Source organism: Sceloporus occidentalis, unplaced genomic scaffold (assembly GCF_023333645.1).
Source record: "Sceloporus occidentalis isolate IW3139 unplaced genomic scaffold, rSceOcc1.0.p SCAF_7, whole genome shotgun sequence".
Taxonomy (NCBI): Eukaryota; Metazoa; Chordata; class Lepidosauria; order Squamata; family Phrynosomatidae; genus Sceloporus; species Sceloporus occidentalis.
In genome coordinates this window covers 17,248,290-17,260,841 of record NW_028316987.1, presented here as the reverse complement: position 1 = coordinate 17,260,841, position 12,552 = coordinate 17,248,290, and the positions used below count along the sequence as shown (strand labels likewise).

General features: G+C 41.9%; 1 protein-coding gene and 1 long non-coding RNA gene across 5 annotated transcripts in view; one reads left to right on the top strand and one right to left on the bottom strand.

Moving 5' to 3' along the window:
• Positions 1 to 5,623, bottom strand: part of PLEKHH3 (pleckstrin homology, MyTH4 and FERM domain containing H3) — a 26,936-nt gene extending 21,313 nt beyond the window's left edge. The window contains exon 1 of one of the 3 annotated variants that reach the window (XM_089532192.1): positions 5,606 to 5,623. Coding sequence is in view for 2 of the 3 variants with exons in the window: in XM_089532190.1 (XP_089388316.1) it covers positions 755 to 904 (150 nt within the window). In the remaining variant the exon portion in view is untranslated. Of the gene's footprint in view, positions 1 to 639; positions 725 to 754; positions 1,018 to 5,605 lie in introns of those variants that run through there. The other 2 variants (XM_089532190.1, XM_089532191.1) reach the window with 2 other exon arrangements.
• Positions 2,025 to 12,552, top strand: LOC149309314 (uncharacterized). Of its 2 annotated transcripts, XR_016281894.1 has the most exons (5): positions 2,025 to 2,134; positions 4,922 to 5,043; positions 5,677 to 5,748; positions 8,746 to 8,874; positions 11,189 to 12,552. It is a non-coding gene; the product is annotated as an uncharacterized LOC149309314 (long non-coding RNA). The 2 variants fall into 2 exon arrangements; XR_016281895.1 differs by lacking the exon at positions 4,922 to 5,043.

The following is a 12,552-nucleotide window of genomic DNA, read 5'->3' as shown; positions in this document are numbered from 1 at the left end:
TGAAATTCCTTCTGCACAGAAGGCTGGGATGGGAGGCAGGTCCTTGGAAAAGAAGGACATCTGTGACCCACACTGCTAGACGCAGGCGTCCTCCTTTTCAAAGACTTAGGGCCCAAACAGACAGGCCAAAATAAAGCTTCTTCGGGTCACTTTGGAGGTATGCTGTTTAAATGACACACGCATCTTAAGAGGCCAGAAGCTGCGCCAAAGCTGTGCTCCAGTCCTTAGGAGTGGAGCATGGTTTTGGCGCAGCTTCTCACCTCTTAGGACGCATGCATCATTTAAACAGCATACCTCCAAAGTGACCCGAAGAAGCTTTATTTTGGCCTGTCTGTTTGGGCTCCAAAGTGTGTTTCCTCAGATGCATTTGCTATTATTATTATTATTATTATTATTATTATGTATAGAGATCTTGCAGCACTTTTGAGACTGAGCGAAAGAGATTGGCAGCATGAGTTTTCTTAGACTTAAGTCTACTTCCTCAGATGCATTTGCTGCTGCTGCAGCTATTATTATTATTATTATTATTATTATTATTATTATTAATTATGTAGAGAGATCTTGTAGCCCTTTTGAGACTCACTGGAATTAAAAAGTGGGCAGCAAGATCTCTCTAAAATAAACAGTGATTCTACTGACCATTTTGAGCCAGGCTTAAGAAGCATGGTTCCTTTGGAGCTTCTTCATGCTTCCTTGAGCCTCCTCCTCCTCCTCCTCCCTTCCCAGCGAAGAAGGCCAAAGGAAGCAAGCCCACCTGGCTGCGGAGCTCGAAGGACTCCTCCTCGGCCTCCTCTTCCTCCTCCTCCTCGGCCGCCCCTTTGCCCGCCTCGCCATAGTCCCTCCGCAGCAAGGTGAAGCCCTGCCTGCAGCACAGCAGCCACCACAAGCCCCCCGGGAAAGGCATCCGGAGCCCAGGCTCTCAGGCGCTCCCTGCTCCGTCCTCCTCAGCCTCGGAAGGAGAGGGAAGGCAGGCCAGGCTCAGGCGCCTCCTCCTGCTGCTCCCGCCCGACAAGCCCTTTTCCGGGGGTCAGGACTAGGAGGCTTCGTGCGTCACTAGGCCCCGAGGGAGAGGGAACTTGGGAAGGGAAGGGAAGAAGGCGGGGGACGGGCCTAAGCCTCACTAGCCTCCCCGCCTCCACACTGCAGAAATAACCCGCTTTGGCACCGCTTTCTCTGGGTCCTTGCTATGGAATTCTGGGAGCTGGAGTTTGTTGTGGGGCCCAGAGCCGAACGAACACACATGCACACACACATATATACACAAATACACGCACACACATGCACACATACACAAATATATATATACACACACATATATGCACGCACACACACATATATATATATATATATACACACAAATATATATATATATACGCACACATACACACACTCACATATATATGCACACAAATACACACATATGCACACACATGCACACATACATATACACACACACACACACATATGCACACACACATACACAAATACACACACATATATACACAAATATATACATATATACACACATATATATATATGCACACACACATACCCAAATACTCACACATATATGCACTCACATGCACACATACATATACACAAATACGCATATATATGCACACACACACATACACACACACACACACACACACAATAAAAGTACAATTCCCAGGAATCCATAGCACTGAGCCATGGCGGTTAAAGCGGTCTCAAACTGGATTACTGCTGCAGTGTGTTTTGGACTTAAGCTAACAAGTGAAGCCTAGGAGGTTTTGTCTGTTCACAAAAGTCGACAGAACATGACAACAAGCACCCTTTGGGTATTTGTGTATGCTGTACAAAAGAAAGTGTGTTTGTTTGTGCCTGTGTACATAGAATGCAATTTGTGTGTGTGTATACATGTACGAGAGTCTACATGCAAAAGTATGCAACTGTGAATATAGTATACTCATCCCTCCACATTTACAGCTTTGATATTTGTGGATTTGATTATTCACAGGTCTGATTAATATGTTATCTTTAGGAATATCTACATCCTCCAGCACAACTCCATGGTCAACTTTAACCAAAAGTCTTACGAATACAGAGAGAGAGAACAGGGAGTTTCAGCAGGCGTTGCTTGTCGCACAACCAGGTAACAAGAAACACCTGCTACACAACCTGTGAAGGTGCAAGAGGCCTCTCCAGTTTGTAGCCTGGCAGCCTCACACCCTTCACCCTTCCCAACACACAGCAGAAATTAATAGAGAGAGCTTTAGGCAGCGTAACACGCAGGAGGAGCAGGATCTTATTACGATTTTAAAATGTATATCCCACTTTGCTCCTGACAAGAGGCCCGAGGAGACTTACAAGAAGCTTAAAACAATGGAGAGCTAAACACTTAAATCACAAGCTATTGTGAAAACACCATTAATCTTAAAAGTATACATTTACTTAAAAACATCGTAAAAATAGAACACACACACAGCCCATAGAAAACAATCCCTTGCAACCAATTAATCATACAACTCCTGCTTTTATAAAAAGGTCTTTGTTGTGTGCCTTCAAGTTGCTTCCAATTTATGGTGTCCCTAAGGTGAACCTATCATGGATTTTCTTGGCATTCAGAAGGAGGTTGCCATTGCCAGCCTCTGAGGCTGAGAGAGTGTGACTTGCCCATGTTCACCCAGTGGGTTTTTGTGCTTGAGCAGGGAATCGAACCCTAATCTCCAGAATCCAAAGGGCACCTTAGTCTGTGGAAGGAATTTCCACAGGCCAAAGTCTAAGCTTATCATTTAAGAACAGACATGTACATACAGGGAAAGTGTCTTCAGATCATAAAAGGTGGTACAAGAGCCACGTTTTGGTCTGAAACACACGGCAGAAATAATCCAGTCTGAGACTGCTTTAACTGCCTTGGCTCAGTGCTAGGCAATTCTGAGAACTGTAGTTTTATGAGGCATTAAGCTTCTCTCTGAGAGCTCTGGTGCCACAATAAACTACGGTTCCCAGGGTTCCCTAGCACTGAGCCAGGGCAGTTAAAGCAATGTCAAACTGGATTATCCCTACAGTGTCTTTTGCACCATTGTGGATTTACAGGGCACACTAATAGGCAGTGGTTAGGGTAGCCAAACACATGGCTTTTTTCAGTTTTGTAATAAAACTGCGTGAGGCCCATTACTTTCATGCTACAAAAGAAGCACGTCACTCCCACTCTCTTCCCAGTGAGCCAGAGAAGCTGTAAACAACATTAGGGCTCTGGAGGACAAGTCTATCCACTGCTATTAAACATAATGATGGCTCTGTGGAACCTCCATGTTCAAAGGCACTCCTCAGGGAGGAGCCAGAATGGGTGGTCTGCTGACAATAGCTAAGGAAACAGGAAATGGACAAGATGTATTTTTGGCCTATTCCACATGGCCCCCTCTTAGGTTAAGATAAGAAGGGTTTTATTTTTTATCGTCCATAAATGCAGAGCTTAGTCAAATTATTCCTTGGGACTACACTTCCCAGAATCCTACCCACAGTATTTGTTATGCACTATTTGTTATAACAATAGTGTTTGCAGGTGCTGGACTGTGACGGTGTCCAGATGCCCTAACCACAAAGGAGGGCAAGGCACCACAAAATGGAGGACACTCAGGAAAAATGAAGGACATGACCAAATAAAAGCTCAAAATATTCATAGGAGTTTATCACACGAAGGAGATTGGGGATTTATCTCATTTAATATCCCAGAAATATCACATAATTACGCTAAACAAGTTCACACGACATCGCACAAAACCTGCCATTAAAGTCACAAAGAAGAATTAATGCACATCTTTTTACTTTTGGGATTTCAGTGACAATGCATTTCCAATATGACTTTAATTGCACAATTGCGTGTGATAATCATTCGCTCAATTACTCTCCATTTTTGCTTTATTTGCAGGATGCTTTAAATGCACTTTAATCTCTCTTTAATGCCAAAATTTGCCTCAGTATGATAAACTCCATAGAAGTATAAATCTATATTCCTCACTGCAGAAATAATTCGGTTTGACACTGTTTTAACTACCATGGCTCCATGCTATGGAATTGGGAACTGTAGTTGGTTGTGGCACCACAGCTCTCTGACAGAGAAGGCTAAATGCCCCACAGAACTACAGATCCCAGAATTCCATAACATTGAGCCATGGCAGTTAAAGCTGTGTCAAATGAGATTATTTCTGCAGTGAGGATGCAGCCCCTGTCACGCTCAAAATGGAGGCCATTTGGAATACCTTCTGGATGCAAGGCTTTAATGTAGGACATGTCCTGGAAAGAGAGGACACCTGTCACCTTGGGACCGTGAGGTCCTTCAGGATTGTATTATCATGGTCCTCACATCTGAATGGACATGGAGGAAGTACCATAGATCCCTTATCTGCAGGCCTTTCTTTCCCTAACTGAATTAAAAAAATCACGGGGTGATGGGATTTTGTCTTTCACCCTATGTTCCTATTTCTTTGACCTCTTGTGTTTGAAAAGGTCAGTATTTCTTTACATCTATTTGCATGCATTTTCCTGTAATGTGTGATTCACTGCCAATATTACCTCTCTTTAGACTTTATTACATGGTGAAAATCAGGGGTTTAAATAGTGATTATCCTGTGAAAATCGTGCAACTGTGATTAACATTTTCACACACATCACGATTAAATAGCCATTATCCAAGGGATCAACTTGCAATAAACAGTAACAAATCATTCACGGGATTTACCATGAATGATTTGTTTCTGTTTGTTGCCTGTTTATTTCCGGGATAATGGCACTTTAATCATGACGTCGTGTGAACATGTTAATCATGATTGCGTAATTTTCATGGGATAATCGCTGTTTAAACCCCGATTTTCACCATGTGATAAAGTCCAGTTTCCCCATGAATGATTTGTTGCTGTTTATTGCCTTTTTATTCCAGGACAATGGGACTTTAATAGTGACATCATGTGAAAAATTTAATTGCAACTGTGCGATTTTCACGGGATAATAGTTGTTTAAACCCCCAATTTCCCCTGTGTGATAAAGTCCTTCATGAACTCAGTAAGTCTATGTGAACTGAGAAATTTATATTCTTTTAGGGGCAGAACTGTGTTTCAGGAGAGAGAGAGATAGCAGGGGCAGTTTTCCAAAAATAGCATTTAGAGCTTCCCTCTTTGCGCCACATGTGAATGTTATTAAAGCAGAACAGAAAGTGGGAGAGTGTGGTTTTAAAATGGAATGTACTTTCTCGATGTAGGTCTGTTTTCCAGACTAATTTTAAAATGTCTAGGGAGATTCCAACATTTTGTTTTACTTCTTGTGTGAGTTTATTTTAAAGCATTTTGCGGAGGATCTGGTTTCTCTTGGAGCAGTGGGCCTGCAGTGAGCTTTAAACCTAACCCCTGTGTTATTTTCCAGATTTAAGTTGCCCACTTTAAAGTCACTGTGAGCCCACAACAGACAGAATACATACATAAAACAAACATGTGTGTCCCTTTCACATTACATTATGACGTATCTTCCAATATTTCACAGATAAAAACCAGGGCATGTGTGGCCAAGCAACATCACACACACTTGCCCCACCAGTAGTGCTGTTTCATTTAAAATCAGAGGTCCCCACCTAGCTGTTTGGGCTGAGGTGGGATGTTCCAAGATCTTCTCATGGATCTTCTTCATCATATCTGTTTTCAGGTCTCGCTTGTGAAAACTGCATCCTTGCCTGGAATTTTCATAACTGCATGGAGTGTATCTGCTAAAAGAATGGTGAGAAGTAACCTTTGTTAAGCCACAGTGAACTCTCTCTGGCTTGGCAGCATTGATCCAGAACACTTGGCCTGAAAGGACTGATAAGAAGAATCGCTCCTTAGGAGGATTATCCTCTAGTTTTATGGGCATTTCTGCTTTGCAATTATCGTGTCTCTCTGCACCACCCTGGAACTAAGCCATAGTATCAGCTGAAAAAGTTGTTTCTCATCTGATATCATGGTTCTGAAGTGCAGCGGAGATGAATTGAGACACATGTGAGCTTTGTGTGTAAGTGTCTTCAACTAACCTCTTGACCTATGGTGACCCCATGAATTTCATAGGGTTTTCTTAGGCAAGGAATACTCAGAGGTGGGTTTTCCCAGTTCCTTCCTCTGAAATATAGCCTCTGAAATATAGTGCCTGGTATTTGTTGACAGTCTCCCACCCAAGGACTAACCAGAGCTGATCCTGTTTAGCTTCCAAGGTCTGACAGGATCAGGTGCCTTTAGAGTATTTAGACCCTGTGAGCTTAATCCTTAATCAAAAACATTCAGTATTACTACTATAGTTAGGCTAACAGGACATATTCTCCTTGCCTTTAATGTGGAGGAGAGCTAGGGAGAAACAGTATTTTCTTCTCTGCCCCCACCTCTTTGTCTGGATTTTCCCTGTTATTTTTGGATTCCTAAAAATAACACCATTCTAATTCCTACCAATTCTGGGTGGCAACCAGTAGGTTATCTTTAATATGGAAGGAAATATTTTGCATAGAGTTCAAATATGTTTTAAAAATGAAATGTTAAAGTGGCCAACTGTCTTGTTTTTAAATATGATTTTGAATGACTTTTTAGATTCTAAAGGGGTGGCTGTGTGGGTCCCTTGTGGTCCTTAATTGTTGATAAAAATATGAGCACAGAGTTGGCATTAATGTGAGATATTCATTATTGTACAGCTAATTTATCTCAAACCTTCAGCCTCTATAGTTATGGTTTAACAGGAGTTAAGCATGCTTGCACTCTGCCTTGATACAGAGGGTGGGTCAAGCAGCATCGCTGAAGTTAGGACATAGGAAATAAGAGGCATGCCAAATTCACTCCCACTCGTTTGGCTTTGCCAGAGGATCTCTTTCCATTGACATTCAGGAAGCCTAACACAAGGTAGGAACTTGTGTGCATTTAGCCATAACTGAAAACTAGAAGTACAGTACTATATTGAAAGTTGCATACTTTTGCATATAGACTCTCTTACATGTATGCACACAAGAATTGCATAGCATGTACACAGGCACACACAAGCACACTTTCTCTCGTACAGCATATGCAAACACCCAAAAGGTGCTTGATGCTAGGGACATATACATCATGTTCTGTCAACTTTTGTGAACAGACAAAACCTCTTAGGCTTCACTTGTTAACTTACAGTCATTTGTGTAGTCATAGTTATTTATTAAAAGATACATATTCTGCCTTTTTGTTGGCTAACAACATATTTGATAAAAATTATCATAGCCAATTCATTCTTAATTTTGCTTTCTTAGCAGGAAGATGGTAACCCAAGAGTGCAGGTTTTGTTCTACCTCTTTTACCATGGTGGTGCTTCCAAATGGATAGCTCCTGGAATCTCTCATCATTGTGGAGATATTCTGTCCTTTTTTTTCTTCTTAACAAATTTGAACTTGAAAGGGGTGGGGGAGAGAGACAGTAGCAGCTATGGAAACACTGGAGAGTTACAAATGGAAGATGGTGAAAAATTCCATGAAGCAAGACAACTTCATGATAGAAGTCTCATCTGGAAGTACCCGATGGGCAGATCACTTCCTGGTGAGGCTTAGACTTACAGCATTTATTCCTCTCTGCAGCGAAGTGTGGGATGATCCACCCAAGGAGGCTTATACAGTCTCCAGGATTACAGAGAGCTCTTGGGGAGTTTCCATCTGGTAAGGCTGGCACTCCTTTTGTTCACTGTGTGGAATATGGAGATGACTCAGACAGCTGACACACTCACTCCTAAATGCCCTGTGAACAGAGCCCAGCCCAGTCATAATATTCTTAATATTCTGGGGAACTGAGGGCAATGAAGCAGGCAGGCAGGCAGCTACAGTCTGATAAAATAGTAGCAGCAGCTCACTATCAGGCTTGTGCAGTGTACCTAAAGAAGCAGTTGTTTCCCAGCAGTGCCCATTCCACCAGTAGCTGCTATCTCAGCTACCTTCAAAACTACTGTTCTTTTTGGAAGAGATTGCGGGGCACCACTTGGTCCTTGGTTTCCATCTTCAGTACATTGTCATAAAGTGGACAAATACACTTCCAGAAAAGGTTCTGCAGAATCACAGAATCATATTGTTCCATAATTGCTCAGCAAGATTCCACCTGGAGTGGCAGCTATGGTACATCCTAGAACAAGTGCCCTCTGCTTTTGGGAAATGAAATGTTGGCATGTAGTGTGAAAGTCCTTTTCCAAGAGCGGATGGAGGGTTTCCTATGCCACCCAAATTTAGTAGGTTATTCTTGCTGTGCCTTTTCCCTGCCCTCCTCATTTCATGACTGTCTTATTTCATCAAAACATAGCTTAATGGAATTGGGGGGGACGGGGGACGGGGGACTGTAAGGGCCATGTAATCCAGGCTCATGCTATACACTCCGAAAAGTATGGTCATCTAACCTTTTTTTAAGACCTCAAAGGAGAGTTCACCACCCTCTCAGGCAGTCTGTTCCATTGCTGAATAGCTCTTATCAATAAAAAGTTCTTAAAGGTCATGTGCAATCTTTTTCTTGTAGTTTGAATACATTCATTCAGGTCTCTGGAGCAGTAGAAAACAATCTTTCTCCATTTTCAATATGACAACCCTTCTGATATTTAAAAATGGCTATATCACCTGTCAAGTATTTTTTCTCCAAATTCAACATTCTCAGCTCCCTAATCATCCCTCATATACTTTGGTTTCCAGACAATTTATCACCTTCCTCACTCTTCTGTGGACAGGTTGATTTAATCACTTTTTATTTTCTCTCTAAGCCAAAGGTTGTTGCCTGTGACTGGGCAGGAGCTCTTGCACACAACGAGTACAGGTTGTAATTTATGCCTCTCAGATGGGAGGAGACAACCCAGAACCCTCTATCTACTGCTGAAAAAAAGGCCTCAGTGGTAAGTACAAATGTTCCATTTTTTCAATTTCATTGTGTCCTTGTGGAGCTATCTTAGGGTGCTTTTCTGAGAATGGCTTGGTCATTTTGTAATCTGGCCTATTATGGAATGTTTAGAAACTGTCAGGAGGACACTGTGACTTTGTCCTGTATGGAAAATATTTTGAGGATACAAGTATTCACATCTGTGCTGGTGTAGACAGAAGTGTTGAATCAAGACAGTATTTGGAGGTGCCCAGTGCTCCATTTGACCTGCTGTTGAATGAGGCTCAGTTGTTGAGACCCAAATTTGTGAAACAACTTGTTTGTATTCAATTCCTGCCTTTCTTGGCTTATATCAAGCAGGGAAGTATTGGTTGCTTAGAGCCATGTGGTAGCAAACATTTTGAGAAAGATGATAATTCCAGTCCTGCATTAAACAGATGTGCAGACATCCCTAAGGGAATCTAATGAGGACTTGGAAGACTTGAAAAATGACCAGCTGGCAGGGTATTCAAGTGAATGGTTACTATACAACTTCAATTGCTCTTGGATCAAACTGAGTTTCTAGATCCTTTTCAGTGTAGTTTCAAGCCTGGTTTTGGCACCAAGACCACTTCATTTCCTTTGGCACCAAGACCACTTCATTTCCTTTGACGTGTGATACATGTTGGGAAAAAGACAAGAGACTGTGATCCAGTTGATTATCCTCAGTCTCTCACAGTCATCTTCAGTACCTCGTGATGTCCTCACAGAGAGGCTGCGTGGGATAGAGATGGGGGAATTGGCTGAAGTGGTTCCATTTGTGTCTTGGATGGCCAATTCCAAAAGATAGTGGCAGGTTACTGCTTGAGTATTTGACAGCAGTGGAATTTAAGGATCAGCAGCCTAGGAACAAGAATCACCCCCCCCCCCAATTGATTCCACCACAGGAGGGCCTACTTTCTTTTAAAGAATAGCCATTATGGCCACTCTTCAGTGCAGTACAAGCTATCTTCCCTCTGGCAATACTACTGGTCCAGCAGGCTTTCAGAATAATAGATGGGCTCTTTGTTGCTCTTGCCTCTTTCTCTCTTGGTTGCATGTAGGAGCTTCCACCATCAGTTCCCTAATATCCCCTCTTCTTACTTTAATTGGAGGGACTAGTTAGGAGGGGTTCCACAGTCCAGGGGCAGCCACTGAGAAGGCCCTCTCTCACATCTCCACCAACCATGCTTGTGATGTGGGTGGGAAAGAAAAGCCTCTCCTGAGGATCTCAGAGCCTGGGCCGGTTCATACAGGAGACAGTCTGCCAAATAGCCTGGATCTGAGCCATATAGGGCTTTATAGATCATAACCAGCACTTTCAATTGTGCCCGGAAACAAACTGGCAGCCTGTAGAGTTCTGCAGAGATATATTTTTCATTAAAATCTGCATTAAACTTTTGAGAGGCCATCAAAAATTTTGAGTTTGGGGTGAGTTGCCATCAATATGTGGATGACACCCAATACTATTTATCCTTTTCATCAAATTCAGGTGAAGCAACAAAGATGCTAAATCTGTGTCTAGTTGGGCTAAAAGACTGGATGAAGGCCAATAAATTCAATCTCAATCAAGATAAAACAGAATGGCTATTGAAGGGTGGTTTGTCTGGTTGGATTCTCTTGAAGGAACAGGTTCTCGGCTCGAAGTATTCTGAATCTATTTTGGTCATGAGTGGCACAGGTTCCTCCCATGGCAATGGAGTGTTTTTACCAGCTTAGATGTATGTGGCAACCTGCAACCCTTGCTGGATAAAGTAGCCTGGCTTCAGTGATCCAAAAACTTGTAACATCCAGATTAAACTACTGTAATGCACTTTACATGGGGGTTGACTGAGGACCATTCAGAAAGTAGGCAGATAGATTACATCAGTTGCAGTAGTTCCATTGCTGGGCCCAGGTCAAGATGCTGATCATGACCTTTAAACCCTTTTATAGCTTAGGAGCAGGTTGCTTAAAGGAGAACCTGTTTCCAAACATGCTTGCCCATTCTTACTCTTTCACCTGAGGTGAGGCAATGGCTTCCAAATGACAGTGCCAGTGATGGCACGCGATTAGGGTATTCATTTCCCTGACAGGGCTACCTGGTATCTATAATGCTATCCTTTCTGTACCAAATACATATCTTTTCCCCCTATATCTACTAGACATACTTTCAGTTTATCTGACTGTTCTTATGTGTCTTTTAAGATCTTGCTATCTTCTTGCCTTGTGTTTTTATGACTGTTTGGATATGTTTTATTTGTGTTCTTATTGTATTTTGTATTTTCTTTTTTCATAAACCACCCTCAACTTTTTTATTATTATTATTGAAGGGTGGTGTCTTGAAAAAACTTATAAAAACACGAACGCAGCATTACAAAACAACGCATCAGCACTGAAACGTGCAGAGGATCCGGACGCACCTTTTTGGGTAGCCCTCTGAAAACATCCAGACTGGCATTGACTTTTTGCAAATAAAGAGTATTCACATACAGCTGCATTGATGACTCACCTGGAACTGTGTTTCCCTTTCACAACCAGCTGAAGGATCTTGTCCAGTTTTGCTCCAGGAACTAAGATAATTAGCAGGCTTGGAAAAGGAGGGGGTGGCTGCTATTCTAAGGCCCCACTTGTGGTGGGTGAATGCCCATATGTCTTTTGCCTCCAGGTGTCTGCTCTTGTTTTTCTTACCCCCCCCCCCTCTACTTTCGTGCCTTGTTTGCACTTCCTGTTCACTCCTTGTTTCTTCTAACCTCCTCCAGCTCTTTCTGCTCCCACGTGCCCTGGACTGAGACAAAGCAGTATTTGTTGAGTTTTCTTCTTTCTGCAGTTGTTGTAATACACTTTTCTGTTTCCATCTCGACCTTTACTTTTAAAACAGGGACAATTTCTATCATGTTAACTTCAACACTAACACACTTAGCTTCTATAACGTTTTCATTGTCACTTAATTGATGTGTGCATTCATGCACATGTGTGCTTAGTGGCTGCTCTTTGTTATCTTTACACTAACACTCAGAAGAAAAGCAGCTAGTTCTACCATTCTCACATTCATTGAATAGGGTGTCTGGAGAATGCTGCTTACCCTGTCTTGTTACTCCTATTCAGGTCAGCTGTGGTTACTCTCCCTGTTCAGGTAGCTTGCATCCTTTTTCAGCAGAGCTACATTTTCCAGAAATAACTTAATAACCAACTACTGTTTACTGAGTGTATATTGTATACTATATATGAAGTGGGAAATAAACTACCAGTGCAAACCAACCATTAATGTGCTTAAAATATATGTGTATGCATATACGTGTGTGTGTGTGTGTGTGTTTGTTTGTTTGTTTCCCCTTCTGTCCTGTAGTTAGGACATACAATAAAATATTTTTTTAACAAACCAAATGCCACAAATAATAATCTGAGCATACTTACAGACCAGAAACCTCAATATTCCAGCATACTAGAAATTAGCATGGACATGTACTCTAAGGAAAGCAATCCTCTATTTGAAGGTCTAGCTAAAATTTATAAGAATACAGAGGGCTTATATTGGAGATGGCAAAAGCAACCTGGAACATTTTACCACATGTGGTGGACTTGGCTTATAATAAAAAATGATTGGAAGGAAGTGCATAGAATAATTCAAGAAATATATCAAATTAAAATTAAATTAGAACCTGAAGTATGCTTGTTAAATATGATAGATGATGTA